Consider the following 17394-nt stretch of genomic DNA (forward strand, 5'->3'; position numbering starts at 1 on the left):
GCAGTTGAAGGATCACCTCACGATCCAGCACCTCATCGTCGGCCACCACCACTCGCAACACCACCGCGCTGGAAAGAGGGCAAGTGCGAGCCTGATGAGACGATGCCGCCTTGTTCCCTGGTTTTGTTGCCAGATTTGGGAGCCACGGGAGCTTTTGGTTTGGGCCCAACTCCAACTCCCCCCCCTCCGAAAAGCATGGCTGGACTCGGGGAAGACGAGAGAACAAGGCGGACCTGTGGATGTTGGGAGAGTGATCCCAAGATGCCCTGTGCGGCAGGGTGGGCACACGCAAATGTCAAGCAATCGCGTGGAGGCCACTCTGATTCTCGTCCCAATTGCCCATCCACCTGTTAGCGAGAGACTCCCAACCCCTTGCCTGTTGGCCTGGTCACCGCCGGGGAGGCTTGGGCGGCTAGGTCTCTCGCTAGCAGCCAATCGTCGTTTACTTCGACCTTGGCCCCGAAAAAAAGCAGGCCCCCCCAGCACGGCTGGCTTGCACTAGACTGGGCGGGGATCGGGGGAATCTCAGGCCCTCTCCCTAAAGTTAAGTCCCTTTGCCTTCAACCCAGCGACACTCCTTCGAACCTGCCCGCTTCCCAATCTTATCACGTCACAAGCCAGCAAAGCAAAACCACCGCAGTCTTCCGGTCAACCAATTTTTTTCTCCCTCTCTTTCCGCTTTCTCCTCCTCCAATCTCAATCTGCAACAGTAGCGATCTTTTGCCGCACCCTATACCCAACCCAATAAACAAAATGGCCAACGAAGTAAGTCAGCTCCAGCCCGCCGTCAACGCCGGCCTCCGGGCGCAGACGGCCCATTCCCCCATTCCTCGACACCGCCTTCTCCTCCTCGGCGCCGGTCATGGCCAGCAGGATCGCTACGCTCGTCGCCTACCTCCGTCCGTCAAGTTGCAACACATGTGCTAACGTTTGCCCTCTTCTTTGGTGTAGCGCGAGAGGTGTGTGTGATTCCGCTGCCTGCTGCCTGCTGCCCGCTGTTCGCGCGGGCTTCGGCATCGGTGTATCTGACCCCACTGGCAGCCTGCGTACTGACGAGACGGTGAAATCAACAGCAAGACTTTCCTCGCCCGCCTCTGCGAGCAGGCTGAGCGTTACGATGAGATGGTTACCTTCATGAAGGAGGTCGCCAAGCTCGGTGGTGAGCTCACCGTTGACGAGCGCAACCTCCTTTCCGTTGCCTACAAGAACGTCGTCGGCACCCGCCGCGCCAGCTGGCGCATCATCTCCTCCATTGAGCAGAAGGAGGAGTCCAAGGGCTCCGATAAGCACGTCGCCATTATCAAGGAGTACAGGCAAAAGATTGAGACCGAGCTCGAGACCGTCTGCAAGGATGTCCTCGAGGTCCTCGACGAGTCCCTTATTCCCAACGCCGCCACTGGCGAGTCTAAGGTCTTCTACCACAAGATGTATGTGTTCCAGGCCAAAACCCCTGGCCTTGGCGGTCGCTGATCAGTATTTCTTTACAGGAAGGGTGATTACCACCGTTATCTTGCCGAGTTTGCTTCCGGCGAGAAGCGCAAGGGCGCTGCTACCGCTGCTCACGAGGCTTACAAGGTACGAGCTCTTGAAAATTCGCGCGATTTGCTACCAATGCGCTGTTGCTAACCGGTGTCTTCACTGTCATGTAGAGCGCTACCGATGTTGCTCAGACCGAGCTCACTCCCACCCACCCTATCCGCCTGGGTCTTGCCCTCAACTTCTCCGTTTTCTACTACGAGATCCTTAACTCTCCTGATCGTGCCTGCCACCTCGCCAAGCAGGCTTTCGATGATGCGATTGCCGAGCTCGACTCGCTCTCCGAGGAGTCCTACCGCGACAGCACCCTTATCATGCAGCTCCTCAGGGATAACCTCACTCTCTGGACCTCGTCCGATAACGGCGAGCCTGAGGCCGCTGCTGAGGCCCCCAAGGCCGAGGAGAAGGCCGAGGAGAAGGCTGAGGCTGCTGAGGAGAAGGCTCCCGAGGAGCAGTAAGCGCACTTTTCCAGACCGTGGTTTCTTTCGCCATGACGGGTGCATGCCCTCGCTGGTTGCCTGAGGTGAACCGGAGTGGCACGGGAGCGCCCGTCTTTTGCGCAACTGGTCTTGTGTTGCTTCTTGACTTTGATAGCTAGGATTTTTGTAAACTCGGAGCTGGGCTTTGTTCTCTCTGGACTTGACCGGCTGGCGGATGGAGCGTGAAATATGCGGCACATTGGTCATTGGCTGGGCGGGGGGCTTCGCTAAAGGGAGTTGGTTGATGCCGGGGGCCACTGAAATGCAGGGCATGATAGTCGTTTCTCTTACGGTCACGTTTCCTATTCTCTTATTATTATCCTTTCCCCGTCGTCGTTGCCGCCACACACCTCTCCCTTCCACCTGCTTTTTCTCGGATGGGAAGAGGGTAAGAGAAGGAACAAGAAGGTCTCTATTAAACAACCCCCCCAAAAAGCCAAAGGGACTACAACTTCCCTCTTGGCGAGGAAAACAAATGATACTCAAATCAGAGATATATCCCTGTCCTCTCATGAGGACGTTCACGTACCATAATCGTTTTGCGGTGCTTCTAAATGTCCTTACACTACCTGCCCAGGCTGAAAAGTCTATTTTGTAGACTAAAAGGGGCCCAGGCCCCAACATCGCTTTAGATCTGGAGCGCCGATATAAACTTATACCTCGGGAGATCAAGATGGTGTGCCATGAGTGTCACGACGACGAAGGCGGCGAAAGCTTACACAAAAGGCTGCTGCTACAAAAAGGCTTTCACAAGAGTGCAGTATATATCGAGACATACACGGCGTGTCTCTGAAACTACTTCATATCAGATAGATCGTATGTTCAATCTGTAGATATGCCAACATTCAACTGGAAATTCATATCATTATCTACCCGGTTACGTTGAGACATCCCGTTCAACATCATAACCATTTCTGCTACCGAACGCCTACCATATGCCATCAACCCATTAATGCCTTCGCAATAAAACCTAAATGCCCTGAAGGGTCCTAGCACAATCGTTTCCCAGTCAGTTTCCCAAAACCCTGACGCCCAAACACCCATATCTTTCCGTTGCCCTGGAAACAAAGTGTGCCATCCATGGTTTAAGACGCCGCCCCTCTGTGATGAATAAACAAACCCACTGAATCAAGAGCCAAAGTGTCGTGATGATATGTAACCCCTACAATTTTCACAACTCGCCATCACCAAGCACAACCAAAGATCCCTGCGGCTGCGTCAAGTTATACTTGTCTCTCCCCCAATCTGCCGGGTCACCACCAGGCACGCACAAACCCAGCCTCCAGAAGTAATCCCGGTGTGCAAAGAAGAGCTGCCAGAGCTTGAGTCTGGTGGGAAACATCCTCTTTGTCCTGGTCGTGGGTGCTGTTGCGGTCGGCTCACCATCCACATCACCATGCACATCATCAGCATCGCTACCGTCGTCACCATCACCACCCTCCGCAGCATCACCATCAACAACAGCAACAGCAACAGGATCTCGATAATAGACATCAAGATCAATCCCCTTCGCTGCTGCCAGCGCCAGCAAGTCAGTCACCTCCAGCAGACTACTACCATCGAACCACCCCCTTCCATCCGACTTCTCAGCCCCAGCCATGCACTCCGGATCGTTATCCCCTTGACACAACCGCAAGTCCTCAGGAGCAGGCGGCAAGTCCGGTTTGGAAATGTACACCTCGCCTGCGTGCGAGCGGTATCCCCATTCCGTCAGGGGGAGGAGGGGGACGGGGTCGTTGATGTGGGTTACGCGGCGGTAGGGGAGGGATTCTCTGTCCTTGTCCTTGACTTCTTTGTCTTCATTGTCAAGACCAAAGGCCTTGTCCAGGTAGTCCACCAGGGCTTGGTTCCCAATACGTGGTTCGCCAAAGGTTGTCACCTGGACGTCTTGCCAGCCTAGCGAGAGCCGGATTTCTAACGCGGCGAGAGCGGCGACGGCGCCGCCGAGGCTGTGCCCGACCAGGTGGACAGGGTAATCGGGGTGGTTGGCGCGGGCGGCTTTGAGGGCCGGTAGGACGTAGTCGCGCGCGCTGCGCCAGGAGGCGAGGAAGCCCATGTGGACGGTGCAGTTGGTGCATTTGTTTTTGCCGTCGTCGTTGTTCTTATTGCTACTGCTTCCCTTTCCAACATTCCTATCCTCCTCATCATCCTCATCATCATCATCATCCGGTGAAGGATAAGGCACATACTCCTGCGGCACCGTGCTCAAATCAACTATCGTGTTAGTGATACTATACGTCCCTCGGAACGCCACAATGATAGCCGGCTCGCTGACAACCACAGTCCCGCCCCCGTTCCGCCCGTCCCTCTTCCTCTCGCCGTGGTCGACCGCGATGTACCCGCAGCTGTCGCTGAGCAGCAGGCCTGTGTTCCAGGTCCGCTCCAGCCGCAGCGAGGGAAAATCTTTGCAGCGGGAGACGCACGAGAAGGGCTTCGAAACGCCGGTTGTGCCGACGCAGTAGGTGATGTCTACCAGGCGAGCCATGCGCTCAAGCGAGGCGAAGAACTGGAGCGAGACGCCGCCTTTCTGGGCTGGTGGTGTGCCGGTGTGAGCTCCTCCATCGGTATCCGCGGCGTAATCATGAAGTGAAGCTAGGGGGTGTTGTCCTTGAGGGTGGCTCGGGTCTCCTGGGACGGCTAATGGGTTTGCGAAGACACTCTCAACGAAGTGAGACGTGAACGGAAGAAGGAAGAAACCGAGCTGGTGTATCAGATGCATGTTTGCATATGGTGAGCAGTTGCAGGCTCTGGGCGGATATGAAGCTGTCGAGCCCTTTCCAACCAACACTCGCTATTATTGCAAAGATGGCATAGAAAAAATATCAAAAGGCGCAAAGTCAGGAGGCCAGCTTTTCCTCAGAAGAACTTCTCTTGCACAAGATGTCGGTCAAACATGATCTTCCCGGGCGGCGAGAACGTACCGCGTGACCAACCCTTGACCAGTGACTGATGAGCGAACCAAGAAGGATGACCGGGACGTACGTAAATGATTGATAGGGCGGGAGTTCAGCTGTTATTACCCTTGAAATAGTCTTCTAGGATCTGTGAGTTCAATCGCTAGGGTTCGAAAAAGGAAGCAGACTGATGATGAGATTGTGCGAGGTTCGAAAATACGTTACAGTACGAGCTTCGAAAATGAAAAATGGAGGTGATGATGGATGTTGGGCAGAGCAAGCGGAACGAAAGAGGAACACAAAGCGGAAGTGGTGACGTTGTCTTCCACTTGTTCCAGGCTTCAGGGACGCCCCTACACTGCAGTTTCAGTGGTCAGATGAACGGGAGTTGCCATGCGAGTGCATGCCTGCCCGCTGTGGAGGGGCCGCATAAGCAGGGGTAAGCGAGCGCCACCGCTGCAACACCCCGCAATACCTTATCTCAGAACTTTAACTTCTTCAACTCAACTTACACCTCAGCTCCTCACAAAGTGCTGTCATGTCATGCAAGGGGAACCTGGACCACTCCCTCACTGACGACAACCACCTTGGACCTGGTGTGATATTGATATTGTGTATTCATTCCTCATTAACTATCGTTTCCCGTATCCCATCCATTCCTCACCGATTACCACGTATGCTTTATCCCATTCTTCATCAACTACATAGGCACCCGTGATTCCCCTTGTCTTCTCCATGATTCCCTTTCTCTTCTCGGGATCTAGTTTCCTCCTGGGGGTTGGATGGGGTCGAGAGCAGTGAAATTTCTGAGGATGGCAAAGTCTAGAGAGAAGCATTGCGACCCTTCTCCGAACGGGGTAGTGTTGCTAGTATCGACGCAGCTGAGCCTGGGGGTCATCTGGTCCAAGGCCATGAAGCCCCTGCCTTCATTGTTAGAGATCTGATGACGTCTTCTGATGATGATGGGTACTGCAAGTCTCTCTGATGGGAAACTTACGACTCTGGTGTATTGGGGCATGCCAGCTCGATGATAGACAGCATGCTCGTCTTTTGGATCCACTGGAACTGCACGGTTGGGTTTTCGCAAGCATATCTGGGGGCTAAGCCCTCTGGTCCTACGTTTGGCTGAGTTCCATTGTAGTGACAAGACGTTGCGATCTTTGTCAGGTCGTCTGCGTATTGAAAATCGACGACAATCGGATGGGTGTTGCCATTCTTTGGTGTCCAGACCTGGAGCGACGTGATCTTGTAGGAGTCTGGAAACGGGCATTGGTCATCGCGTGAGGAGAGGGACTTGAGTTTGTTCATAAACGAGGGCATCGAGGGTAGAGAAGCCACAAGAGGGATAAGAGCTACGAGGGCATGCAGGTTTGTAATAAGCATAATGGCGGTGTGAAGTCGAATATTCGAGTGATCCTGATGTGTAATGGAGATGTCTAGGTCGTTTGGATGCAGGTGTGGCTTATATCTGCTTGAGTTGACAGTCGTGCAGACACGGAAGGGGCAATGACAGAGACTAAAAAGTTCAGGAATGTTTACTGAGCCCATGCCTTTATAAAGGCAGCAAGAGCAAATCCATTGTTGTCTTGCCCTGCCCCGTTACTCAAGCATACGCAACAGGCAACGGTACAGGGAACGGAATGCTGCGACGTAGATCGTCTTCACACCGGTACAACTACCTTGAAGATCCAATCCACACAGCATTCGGCAATGAGAATACCTGTAAGGTGACCCAAACCGGTGGCAGTCAAGCACTTACGACGTACCACGAAGTGGCTATCCGATCTGCAAATCTGGCAGGGCATAAAGTACTGAGGTGGGCAATGATTGGAAGTGTCAGGCGCAGATCTGGCTGCCATGAACCGGACAGGACGGACCACGTTCCAGTACGTATACATGTACATCAACTTCAGTCAAGCAAGACTTGCTATACTGCCGAGATATTCTGTATTATGCTCGGTTGACATCGGTCTTCCGTTACTCTCCTTTGCACGATCTCAGAAAATTTTGGCAGATTCTCAGTTTGGCGTGTTTGATGTGTGTGCTACGATATCCCCGGGACAGCAAGGGAGTTCGAGCTGGTTCAGCATGTTGTCTACTGACCTTGCCAAAGGGAGTTCATCGGCTAAGGCGCTTCTTGACAGCACTGAAAGTACCATGCTTGGCTCAGGTCCTCAGCATTCGAAGATTCGTCATGGCGGATGTCCAAGGAATACCGACAACGAAGGAGTGCCGCGGGAAGAGCATAGTTTCGGCTGCTGGTGCTCCCAAACCGTTTGCGGCTCCATAGCCTACCCGTCCTACGACTGCTCCATCCATCACAACGTGATCGAATGCTGGCAGGCTTGCGTGCGTTATCCAACAACTATTCCAGACCCGAAAATTTGTCCGGGGTGACAGAGCATCTGCGCTACCGCTCTGATACGACCTGTCCTTGTGGTCTATGTTTGGTGCGCATACCCTGTAGTGAATGCAAGGTCAGACCGCCATAGGCAACTGAGCTCGGGAAGCTGACCCGAACCGTGTTCAGACCTCATCAAGGTAATACTCCTTGAAAGGGCCTTTTGCGGTTAGCCCTGGACCCGAACAGCCTCCGGGATTTAAGGATAGAAGAATGCGGACCGCACTATCCAAACGAGGCTGGAGTCTCCGGATAATGATCTGGCATGGAGCTCTCGATCTTTTCGGTGGGGAACCCTGTCCAACATATCTCGTATACACCCGTCGTGCCAACACCGTGACACGGAATAAAAAAGGCGAAGGAGTTTCAAATCAGGGCGAGTGTTTGCCTTTGCGGAGTGTAATGGTCCTAGGGTGATACTTCGGAGATGACAAAGAGAGCTAGGATGTCTTGTTTATCTCGAAATAACAAGATGGCGAGGCAACCGTTTTCGTTGTATCCGTCTTCGGTGTATGAACATGGTTGTCGTCGAAGGGTCCTCTCGAAGTAGTTCAGGGCAGTGCAGACGGGAGTGGGCGAGTCTCAAAGCTGGAGGTAATCAAAGGTTGCCTTTGCGGCAGTCGAAGTTGAAGAGTTAAGCAAAATTGTAGGGGTGTGAGGTACACAGGTCCCGCTTCGTGCGGGAGTGTAGTTGTCGATGCATTGTGATGTTGAACTGAGTTGTGACCAGGGAAGAGACGGATGGTGTCACTGAGAGAAGTGAGAGCTGAGCGCCACGGGCAATAAAGTTCAACTTACATAAGCCACAAGCGACAAATCCATCAGCCACAAACGCGACCACTTCCCCCCACATGCCAGCCACACCCACAGAACATTTTCCACTTTTCGAGCGGGTACTTCAAAAATCAGTCGCGAACTTTTATTCTCCCAAGTCCCCTCGACTAGCCGACGATTTCGAGCATCCGACAACCACCCTTTTCGGAATCACCTCTCCAACCAACCGTCAAAATGGCTGCTGAATCCAAGACCGGCCTCGCCGTTGGCCTCCAGAAGGGTCACGTACGTCTCACCTCGTGGAGGATCTCTGCGTTGCCTTCCTGAAAACAAAAAGGGAAATCAGGGCTATCGCAGACGATGGACACTGCATTTACCCTCTTGTTTTCAACAACTCCAACACCACCTTACGCCGAACGATTGTTCGAGAAACGAAGAAGGAACTGTGATCGCTGACCGGGATTTATTTTTTGCCCCAAATACAGAAGACCACTGCTCGTGTCTCCAAGCCCCGTGTTTCCCGCACCAAGGGTCACCTGAGCAAGCGCACTGCTTTCGTTCGCAGCATCGTCCAGGAGGTCGCTGGGTACGTTCTACCAATTTCAATCTTTTCACATCGAAGCATTTGCGCCAAGCAGCAGTTATCTCGACAAACCCGATCAGACACACATACACACAGTTCGACCGACGGAAGATGATGGTTCTTGGGTGGTACACGGACACACGGATGTGTGCCCGTTTCTGCAAGAGATCGCAATTCCCGTTGGGAGTACTGGACCGTACGCTTGATCGGGTTTGGAAGGGGGACTGTTGGGGCGCATATGTGCAGATATCCGCTTGGGCGAACTTACGCTAACCTTTGTCTTTCCTACTACAGCCTTGCTCCCTACGAGCGCCGCGTCATTGAGTTGCTCCGCAACTCCAAGGACAAGCGTGCCCGCAAGCTCGCCAAGAAGAGGCTCGGTACCTTCGGCCGTGCTAAGGCGAAGGTTGAGGACCTCCAGCGCGTCATCGCTGAGGCTCGCCGTGCCGGTCACTAAATTGGCTAATCCCAATGGATGGACTGCTTGGAGAGTGTGATTAAAAATACCAAAAAGGAATTCTGCCTCTTGTCGTTTCTCTGGCATTGTTCGGCGTGACGTTGGTTCGTTTTGTTATGGATCGGATCTAAGCGTTTTTCCCTTGTGGACTAGTTAGAAAATAGCTGGCCTCTGGGAATAGAAACGAAATGACACCATCTTGAATGACAAGATGCTGAATTACGAACAAACTTCCTCTCTTGGAACGTGATGTCACAGTGGTCAACTTCAACTTTGCTTTGCACCATTAGCATTGTGTATTGTATGTCGATTACGCTTTGCTACTTCTCGTTTCCATATAGACTGTGCGTTGTTATAGAAGCGCTGTCACATTATCTACTCCCTATCCAGTCCCTGTACAGCTACCTCCCAGGGAACGCCCAACAATACAGATGGCTGCTACTAGAAAGCCTGTACAACTCGGAAGCACAAAACCGTGGAAGCATCGTCCATCAAGGTCGTCGCGAGCTGCTCATTTCCTACCAGGCAGCTTGAACAACTTCCCCAACTTCTTCTTGACAGCATCAGAATCCAGACCATGATCACCCTTCCGCTTCACTTCTTGGCCGCTCGACGACGACGGTCCAGCTTGGACTTCCTTCTCATCTTCGCCGTCCTCCTGTGCGACGTCCGGCACAACCACCTCCTGCGCTCGGCTAGCCACACTGCCCTTTAAGAATGGCGACTTGCGCGCCTCCTCCGACGCCGCATCATCCCATACAAGATTCAACAGTGCTCTTCCCCGGAGCTTATAGTCCGCCACCAGCCTCTTGTTGCCATCTTGAACCACAACGATCGGATGCGTGCCCGGGAGGATTAGGCGGAAAGGCTGGTCAGGATGGGCCATGACTCCTTTGACCGCCTGGTATAGGAAAGCACCAGTGTGCTCTGGTGTGACTGTCCACTGCGCTGATGTCTGGTCCGGGAAACGGACCTTGATATCAACCCGCGTGATCTTGGCGAGCCGAGCTGCTTCCTCAGCCGCATCAGCCGCCAGCTCAGCGTCGGATTTGAGCCGTTGGTTTTGCGCCCGTTGCAGAAGCTGTTGTTGCCGTAGCTGAGCATGGGCGATGGTTGGCTCATACACGGAATCGTCTACCTGGACCCGGGCGGCGAGGGGAGTGGTAGAGGACGGGGCATTGAAAACGCCCGTAGGTTCGAGCGGGTCGCTGAGTTCGCTGGTAGTGGTCTCCGTAGGAGGAACAGGAGGAGCAGCAACCACCTCATCGACGATGTCCATCGGATCGGTCTTCGGAACCGGTTCCGCAGCAGGGGTAACCGGGACCGCGGCTTTGGCTGCCTCTGCAGAGCCTACCTGTAGTTCTGGCTCTGCCAACGTACTCTCCTTGACGGGCTTCGGGCCCGCAGCTAGAGTCAGATCTTCTATAGGTTCCTCTATCGCCGGTGCTGACCCAGTCGCTGGTGCTGAAGGTTCGCCTGCCTGTGTCTTCGGTTGATCTGGTTCCACTTCCTTGAGATATTGGCCGATATCCTGCATCGCCTCATACAGGGTCTTGTCGGTGTCGCGGAAGGAAACCCGCAGAACGATGTTGCCAGAATTGATACCGCATTGGGACAGCGTCTTCTGTAGATCCTCCATCGAAGTGTACTCCCTGCCCATGATGTTCACCACTGGCGCCTCGAAGTATAACTGGCCGCTGGTTCCCTGAGGGCCGGTACTGCTCTTAGGTGTGCCTCTGCCGGTCAGGTTTAACCCCTGCTCCGCAACCTCGAACTGCCGCATGATTTGCCACAGCGTCATGTCGCTGGATAGCTTCTTCGTGTACCGTTGACCGTTAACATCGAGGGCTATCGATACAACTGCTGCGCTCTTAGACTTTTGAACGAGTTCGAGCTTGGCGCCTGGCGCGAGACCTGACGTCCGAAACGGACCAGACAGATCAATGAGCTTTTGCTTGTGTCTGTATGCCAGTGTCAGTTCAACACGATCGGCAACTGGGGAGCATGGGGTTTTCGTTCTTACTTAAGTTGGTATTTGTCACTGTTCAGGTTGAACTTTTGACAGGCTTCTCCCAGAACATCGATCAGATAGGTTCCGGGCGTAACTTTGACCTTCGTCCTCCTCAGGTCCGTAGAGACCACTTCGACGTGCGCTGACATATTGGCAGTTTCGACTATAATTATGGGGAGTAGTGAGAAAAGAGGTGAACGATGTTGCTCCTAGTGTTGAGCCGGCGCAACAAAACTGGTATGATGAAGGTCGGTGTGGTTGTAAAGCTTTATGGTTGAAGTAGTACGAGAAGGTCGAGACTTCGATAAGTGTTGAAGCTGTCCTCTTGAGATGACTATCTTTCCAAGGAGCAGTTACGTAGTTGCTTGTGGATGTGATGTTTGGCGGCTGTTCTTCAGGCAACCCCGCGTAACGTAATCGGCAAATACCAGCCTGGTAAGAGAGGGGTTTGTAAGGCTTCAAGTCGAGATAAGACGGGATGATGAGGGTGCCCGTTATCTTCCTCTTCAGATGGAATTCGAATGCTGAAATTATGGTAGTGATGAGGCGGCGAGTGAGTGTCGTGTCTTCAGGTCACCGTCGTTTCGTCGAGTACACAAAATGCATAGGGAGCTTTCTGAGAGCTTCCACGGCCGGCTGGCATCTTGTAAGCTCAGGAGGGGCAATTACGCAGTACGTTTGATGGCAACATCCACCCAGCAACGGGGAAGGGGAGAAACAGTGGGCAGCTCCTGCCACCTACAGAACCGCTACAAACACCAATCCTAGCATCGCATGCCCCGTGCAGTGGCAGCTACGAAGGTACACAGTAATTGCTCTGCCAGGCATCCTTGTTAGTGGACACCTCCATCCAGTCCTCCGCCCAGCCAGCCGCGCCAGCTGCGTGTTGCCTTGCCCTGTCCGTCTCGTCAACTGGAGCTTCCCTTGCCCGTTCGAAGGTGAGCTTGACGACGGAAACAACAAGCTTTCCAAAGCACTTTCACCAAACATCACCGATACATCGCGAATACCCCGCACGGCGAAGACGAACGGTCCATCCTCCGTGACCCATACCGCAGTGAACGATACCAGCGCCATCGCCGAACTACCCTCCATCTTCCGAGCAAGCAACCATCACCACTTGCATCACATCCCAGGCACAAGATGGTAAGCCTGCCCGATCACTACACCCTCCAGATATACGCATTCCCAAGGAACACAAACAAGATCCCAAGCTAACGATTATTCCATCAAACAGTCGTCCCCCTTCTCGATAAGTACGATATCCCAACACCCGATTCTCTAAACATTGACCCCTCCTCCGCCGAAAGCCATAACATCATCACCTTGCTAACCACCGCTCTTGCCCACCTCCCACAGACGGCGGCGCTGCCGTCGCCATGGTCGGCAAAGACTGCGTAGCCATCGCGTGCGACCTGCGCCTAGGCCTTCAGGCGCTTACCGTGTCCAACAACTTCCCCAAGATCTTCCAGTACGGCGACGTCTTCCTTGGTTTGACGGGTCTGGCGACGGACGTGTCGACCGTGTCGGACCTGTTCCGGTACAAGGTGAACATGTACCGACTGCGGGAGGAGCGCAACATTGCGCCCCGGACGTTCGCCAACCTCGTGTCCAGCAGCCTGTACGAGCGCCGCTTTGGGCCCTATTTCGTCAGCCCCGTCGTTGCTGGCTTGGATCCCAAGACGGGCGAGCCGTTCATCTGCGGCTTTGACAGCATCGGGTGCATCGACTTCGCGAAGGACTTCATCGTGAGCGGGACGGCGACGGAGCAGTTGTTTGGCATGTGCGAGAGCTTGTGGGAGCCGAATCTGGTATGTTGCTATTGCGAACCCGAAGCCGGACCCCCGAGAGAAAGCACTGGTTTTGGCTGTTTGTTTTGGGTTGTCGTCATAGAGGCGTGGTGCTAACGATGATAATACTCAACAGGAACCCGAGGACCTCTTCGAGACCATATCACAGGCTCTCCTTAACGCCGTCGACAGAGATGCCTTGTCAGGCTGGGGCGCCCACGTTTACATTATCGAGAAGGACAAGGTTACCAAGAGGCTATTGAAGGGACGACAGGATTAAGCGGGACGTTCGGGCATAATGATGATGATGAATCTGGGCCAAGAGTAATCAAGTCGCATACGCGCTAATGGATCATCGGTACCCTTGGGCTCTGTAGAACAAATACATTTGCAACATGACAAACTTAGCGAGCAGACGAGACAGCCGTGTTTGTCAAGACTGGTTATTCAAAGACGTCAATTCCGTTCCCAGTTACGCATGATGTAATCAGCTGGATATATGATCTATTTTTATAGACAAAAGGAGTTGTTTACGTCTAGATCTAAAGCTACCAGATCAGGTCAAGTCTAACCCCCGAACCTAGAGATCCTTATTCTTTTCCAAGGGCGCCGAGCTGGGGGTGCTTTGGACGAAGAACTTGCGCTCCACAGCCTTAAGAAGTTCGTCAAGAAGCCTAGACGAGATATTAGCGTACTGTTGAGAAAACAACACAGAAGACGGGGCAAGGAACTTACACAACAGGTGCGCTGATGACGATCACGGCCTTCCACTCGGCCCAGTTCAAGGGCAGGATCGAAAAGAGGGTCTGAAGGATGGGAGTGTAGAGAAGGGCGAAGTGCAAGGCCATGGACAGACCGATAGCATAGACGAGCATCATGTTCTTCCAAACAGGGAGCGTCAAGAGAGATTCGCTGGAGGAGAGAGCGTTCATGGCGTTGAACATCTCAATGACGACCAAGATGGAGAGCGAGACAGTCGAACCGGCCTTGGCCATGTCGTTCGAGAACATGGCGCAGCCAATCTCTGGGAACTCGGTAGAGCAGCGGTGGAAATGAGACAGCTGGTAGAAGCTGATCTGAGGTCCCTCCGAGTAGAACATGAACCACCAAGCATAACCGGCGACGGTAGCGAGACCGACGTAGGTACCAATGACGAGATAACGGAAGAAGAGCCATCCGCCGATGAGTTTCTCGTCACGCTTTCTGGGGTTGCGACGCATGATATCGTGGTCAGGGGGGTTGAACGACAAGGCGGTAGCGGGGAGACCGTCGGTGACCAAGTTCACCCACAGAAGCTGAACCGGGATCAGAGCCTCAGGCATGCCGAGAGCGGCCGTCAAGAAGATAGAGACGACCTCGCCGATGTTGGAAGAGATGAGATAGCGGATGAACTGCTGGGTGTTGTTGTAGATGGCGCGGCCTTCCTCGATGGCGACCTCGATAGTGGCAAAGTTATCATCAGCAAGCACCATGTCAGCAGCGAGCTTCGACACGTCGGTGCCGGAACCCATAGCAACACCAATATCAGCCTTCTTCAGAGCAGGAGCATCGTTGACACCGTCACCAGTCATAGCAACGACCTCGCCGAGAGATTGGAGGAGGTCAACCAGCTTGGACTTGTGAGTAGGCTCCACGCGAGAGAACAAAGAAGCAGTCTTGGCGGCCTCGAGCTGCTCACCAGGGCTAAGGTTATCAAACTCGCGACCAGTATAGCTCTTGCCAGTCAAATCCTCGTTAGGGCCAAAGACACCAATCTGACGGCAGATGCTCTCAGCAGTGTTGCGGTTATCACCGGTGATCACGACGACGCGAATGCCAGCATCCTTGCACTTCCTGATAGAAGCAGCAACTTCAGGGCGAGGAGGGTCAAGCATGCCGACGAGACCGATGAGAGTAAGGTTCTGTTCGAGAGAGGCATATTCGGCGGTAGACTTGGCGGTGTGAAGAAGAGGGTTACCATCGACGTTGTCCAAGCTAGCCAGAGCGATGACACGCAGACCGCGGTTGCCATACTCGACAACCTCCTTCATGAGGAGTTCGGACATGTTACGATCCAGTTGTACCTTCTTGCCACTGGGACCGAGAAGAGCGTGAGTGCAGCGTTCGATGAGCGATTCAGGGGCTCCCTTAACGAGAAGCTTCTGCTGACCATCACCCTCAACCAAGACGGACATGCTCTTGCGGTCACGCGAAAACTCGTAGGTGGCAAGACGCTGGTACTTCTTCTCGTACCAGGAGCTAGCGTAGTGAACGCGATCCTTAGGAGGGCAATCGGAGGGGGCGCAAGGGCCGATCTTCTCAGCCAAAACACGGAGGGCGCCTTCGGTAGCTTCACCCACGTTCGAGAAAGTGCCGGTAGAGGGATGGTAGTCAAGACGGGCATCGTTGCAGAGAGCGGCGACTTCGGTCAACTGAAGAATGGTAGCGGAGTTTTGAGCAAGATCGGTCACCTCCTTGCCCTGCGACTTGATAGCGCCCTTGGGTTCAAAGGTAGTTCCCTCAACATCCAGCTCCTCTAGATCAGTACCATCTTGGTTGAAATAGACGATTTTGTTAACGCTCATTTGGTTGGTGGTCAAAGTGCCGGTCTTGTCAGAGCAAATGACGCTGCAACTGCCCAGGGTCTCAACAGACGGAAGACTTCTCACTACGGCGTTCTTAGCTGCCATCTTGCGAGTTCCAAGGGCAAGGCAGGTGGTGATGACAACCGCAAGACCCTCAGGGATGGCCGCAACGCCAAGGGAAACGGCGATCTTGAGGTAGTAGATGGCACCCTTGGTCCAGTTTCCATGGCTAGGGTCGGCGAAGTTGGGGATGTTGATGAGCCAGACGAGAACGCAGATGATAGTGATGACCTTGGCGAGCTGGTCTCCGAAGTCATTGAGCTTTTGCTTCAAGGGGGTAGGCTCGGAGATCTGGGCGGTGATGCTCTCGTGAATGTCGCCGATAGCTGTGTTGGAACCAGTCAAGACAACGACGGCTTTGGCGTGACCAGTGACAACAGTTGTACCCGAAAACAGCATATTGACCTGATCCTGCAAGACAGCCTTGTCATCGCTAACAACGGCCTGGAAGTCTTTCCCGACGCTTTCACTTTCTCCGGTCAAGATGGCCTGGTCCACAGCAAAGCTGTTGCTTTCGATCGAGATCAATCTGCAGTCAGCAGGGATGCGAGCACCAACAGCAATGTCAACGATATCGCCTGGCACAAGATCCTCGGCCTTGATACGAGTAATCTGCCCATTGCGCACCACGTTGGCCTCGTTGGCCGAATATTCTTGCAAAGCAGCAATCGCCTTCTCGGCACTGCTTTCCTGGGACACTCCAACAACGGCGTTGAGAATAAGGATTGTCAAGATGACGGCGGGGTCGACGAAGGCGCTCCAGCCGCCCTCGTCCTCGAAAAGCGCGAGTACGAACGAGATGGCGGCAGAGCCCAGAAGGATGAGAACCAGCTGGTCTTTAAATTGTTCCAGGATAAGCTCCCAGATGGGTGTCGGAGGTTCCTCGGGGATGGCTGAGGCAGGCAGAACGGTTAGCAAAGGCCATTGATAGAACAACTAAGCTGAATTCTAAGAATCTTGTAGAGAAAGCGCATACCATTCTTCCCGTGCTTGGCCCTGGACTGAGCTACTTGCTCGTCACTTAGACCGGTGGTAGGGTCGACGCCTAAGGTGCTGAGGACCTCATCGACGGGCTTTGCGAACGCGGCCTCCATGTTCACAAAGGTTTGTTCGAAGTTGCGAAAAGCAAAGCGTAACGGCGCTGTTCGGCGGAAATCGAAAAGTGAAGGCTCCAAAGAGCTTCAACGAGAGATTGGAAAACGCCCCAGCAGTCTAGGAGCTAAAGTTCACAGTCTTCAAGAACAAGGCCTTGAATAGAAAACGGTGAAAAGACACGCTTATAGCAGTATCATGGAATCAGAGCAAGAGAAAAAGATTGTAGCTAGCCTCGTCGAAGAGGTGGCCTTTGGTGAAAAAAATAATGGTCTTGAATTATTCAGCCATGATGTACTACCCTTCGGCCAGGGTACATGTCTGTGCTGCGACGTGTCCAGTTCTACAAAAGTCGCCTCTCTTCGGCGCACGGCATTTCTGACTCGAGTAGGTATGGTTCAACTGGAATGCGGCGGCTCAGACGCTGTACAACGGCGCGGGTAGGTAGCTGGGGGTCACTCCCCTCCACTGGGGTGTCGCTGTCCACACCAGTGACGGAACGGGGGCCACTGACAGGGCAGGCCCGATCCTCCCCCAGCGGAATGGAACCAGCACCTTCCTCCTCCGGGCCCTGGACCAACCTCCAACCGGAACCTCGAAATCGCAAGCGATGCGACCGAACTGTCACGGTGCCCCCACATTCCCTTCCTCTGGCTCCCGGCCCAGCCCCGGCAAGTGGCACCGCCCTGCATCTCGATGCCGTCACCGGATTTCGAGATCGTTTCCTTAAATTACAGGGGAACAAGACAAGAG

The 17394-nt window shown here is 53.7% G+C and overlaps 7 protein-coding genes across 7 annotated transcripts; 3 read left to right on the forward strand and 4 right to left on the reverse strand.

The window, feature by feature from the left end:
* Positions 1–753: 753 nt before the first annotated feature.
* On the forward strand, positions 754–1994 carry B0H65DRAFT_438314 (14-3-3 domain-containing protein; the record flags this gene model as incomplete). The annotated part of the gene is made up of 5 exons (XM_062825363.1): positions 754–765; positions 952–959; positions 1074–1427; positions 1488–1575; positions 1650–1994. The coding sequence occupies 5 exons, from the start codon at positions 754–756 to the stop codon at positions 1992–1994; spliced, it is 807 nt and encodes a 268-aa protein (XP_062686409.1).
* An 859-nt stretch (positions 1995–2853) lies between these two features.
* On the reverse strand, positions 2854–5233 carry B0H65DRAFT_450508 (Alpha/Beta hydrolase protein). The gene has a single exon (XM_062826004.1). The coding sequence runs from the start codon at positions 4732–4734 to the stop codon at positions 3187–3189; it is 1548 nt and encodes a 515-aa protein (XP_062686410.1). The 5' UTR covers positions 4735–5233; the 3' UTR covers positions 2854–3186.
* Positions 5234–5431: 198 nt separating this feature from the next.
* Positions 5432–6527, reverse strand: B0H65DRAFT_450511 (uncharacterized protein). The gene is made up of 2 exons (XM_062826005.1): positions 5907–6527; positions 5432–5829 (listed from the first exon to the last, which is right to left on the reverse strand). Exons 1-2 carry the CDS (start codon positions 6455–6457, stop codon positions 5670–5672), a joined length of 711 nt encoding a protein of 236 aa, XP_062686411.1. The 5' UTR covers positions 6458–6527; the 3' UTR covers positions 5432–5669.
* A 1791-nt stretch (positions 6528–8318) lies between these two features.
* B0H65DRAFT_544314 (ribosomal protein L36e) lies at positions 8319–9124 on the forward strand (the record flags this gene model as incomplete). The annotated part of the gene is made up of 3 exons (XM_062829285.1): positions 8319–8369; positions 8570–8670; positions 8962–9124. The coding sequence occupies 3 exons, from the start codon at positions 8319–8321 to the stop codon at positions 9122–9124; spliced, it is 315 nt and encodes a 104-aa protein (XP_062686412.1).
* A 268-nt stretch (positions 9125–9392) lies between these two features.
* Positions 9393–11448, reverse strand: B0H65DRAFT_33320 (GLUT4 regulating protein TUG-domain-containing protein). Its single transcript, XM_062823534.1, has 2 exons — positions 11148–11448; positions 9393–11085 (listed from the first exon to the last, which is right to left on the reverse strand). The coding sequence occupies exons 1-2, from the start codon at positions 11282–11284 to the stop codon at positions 9636–9638; spliced, it is 1587 nt and encodes a 528-aa protein (XP_062686413.1). The 5' UTR covers positions 11285–11448; the 3' UTR covers positions 9393–9635.
* A 672-nt stretch (positions 11449–12120) lies between these two features.
* Positions 12121–13606, forward strand: B0H65DRAFT_33308 (proteasome component PUP3). Its single transcript, XM_062823531.1, has 3 exons — positions 12121–12281; positions 12373–12946; positions 13062–13606. The coding sequence occupies exons 2-3, from the start codon at positions 12515–12517 to the stop codon at positions 13203–13205; spliced, it is 576 nt and encodes a 191-aa protein (XP_062686414.1). The 5' UTR covers positions 12121–12281; positions 12373–12514; the 3' UTR covers positions 13206–13606.
* B0H65DRAFT_450519 (putative calcium P-type ATPase) lies at positions 13397–16976 on the reverse strand. The gene is made up of 3 exons (XM_062826006.1): positions 16526–16976; positions 13661–16442; positions 13397–13599 (listed from the first exon to the last, which is right to left on the reverse strand). Exons 1-3 carry the CDS (start codon positions 16641–16643, stop codon positions 13506–13508), a joined length of 2994 nt encoding a protein of 997 aa, XP_062686415.1. The 5' UTR covers positions 16644–16976; the 3' UTR covers positions 13397–13505.
* Between the last annotated feature and the right edge of the window lie 418 nt (positions 16977–17394).

This window comes from Neurospora tetraspora, assembly GCF_033439725.1.
Source record: "Neurospora tetraspora strain CBS 560.94 chromosome Unknown B0H65scaffold_1, whole genome shotgun sequence".
NCBI lineage: Eukaryota > Fungi > Ascomycota > Sordariomycetes > Sordariales > Sordariaceae > Neurospora > Neurospora tetraspora.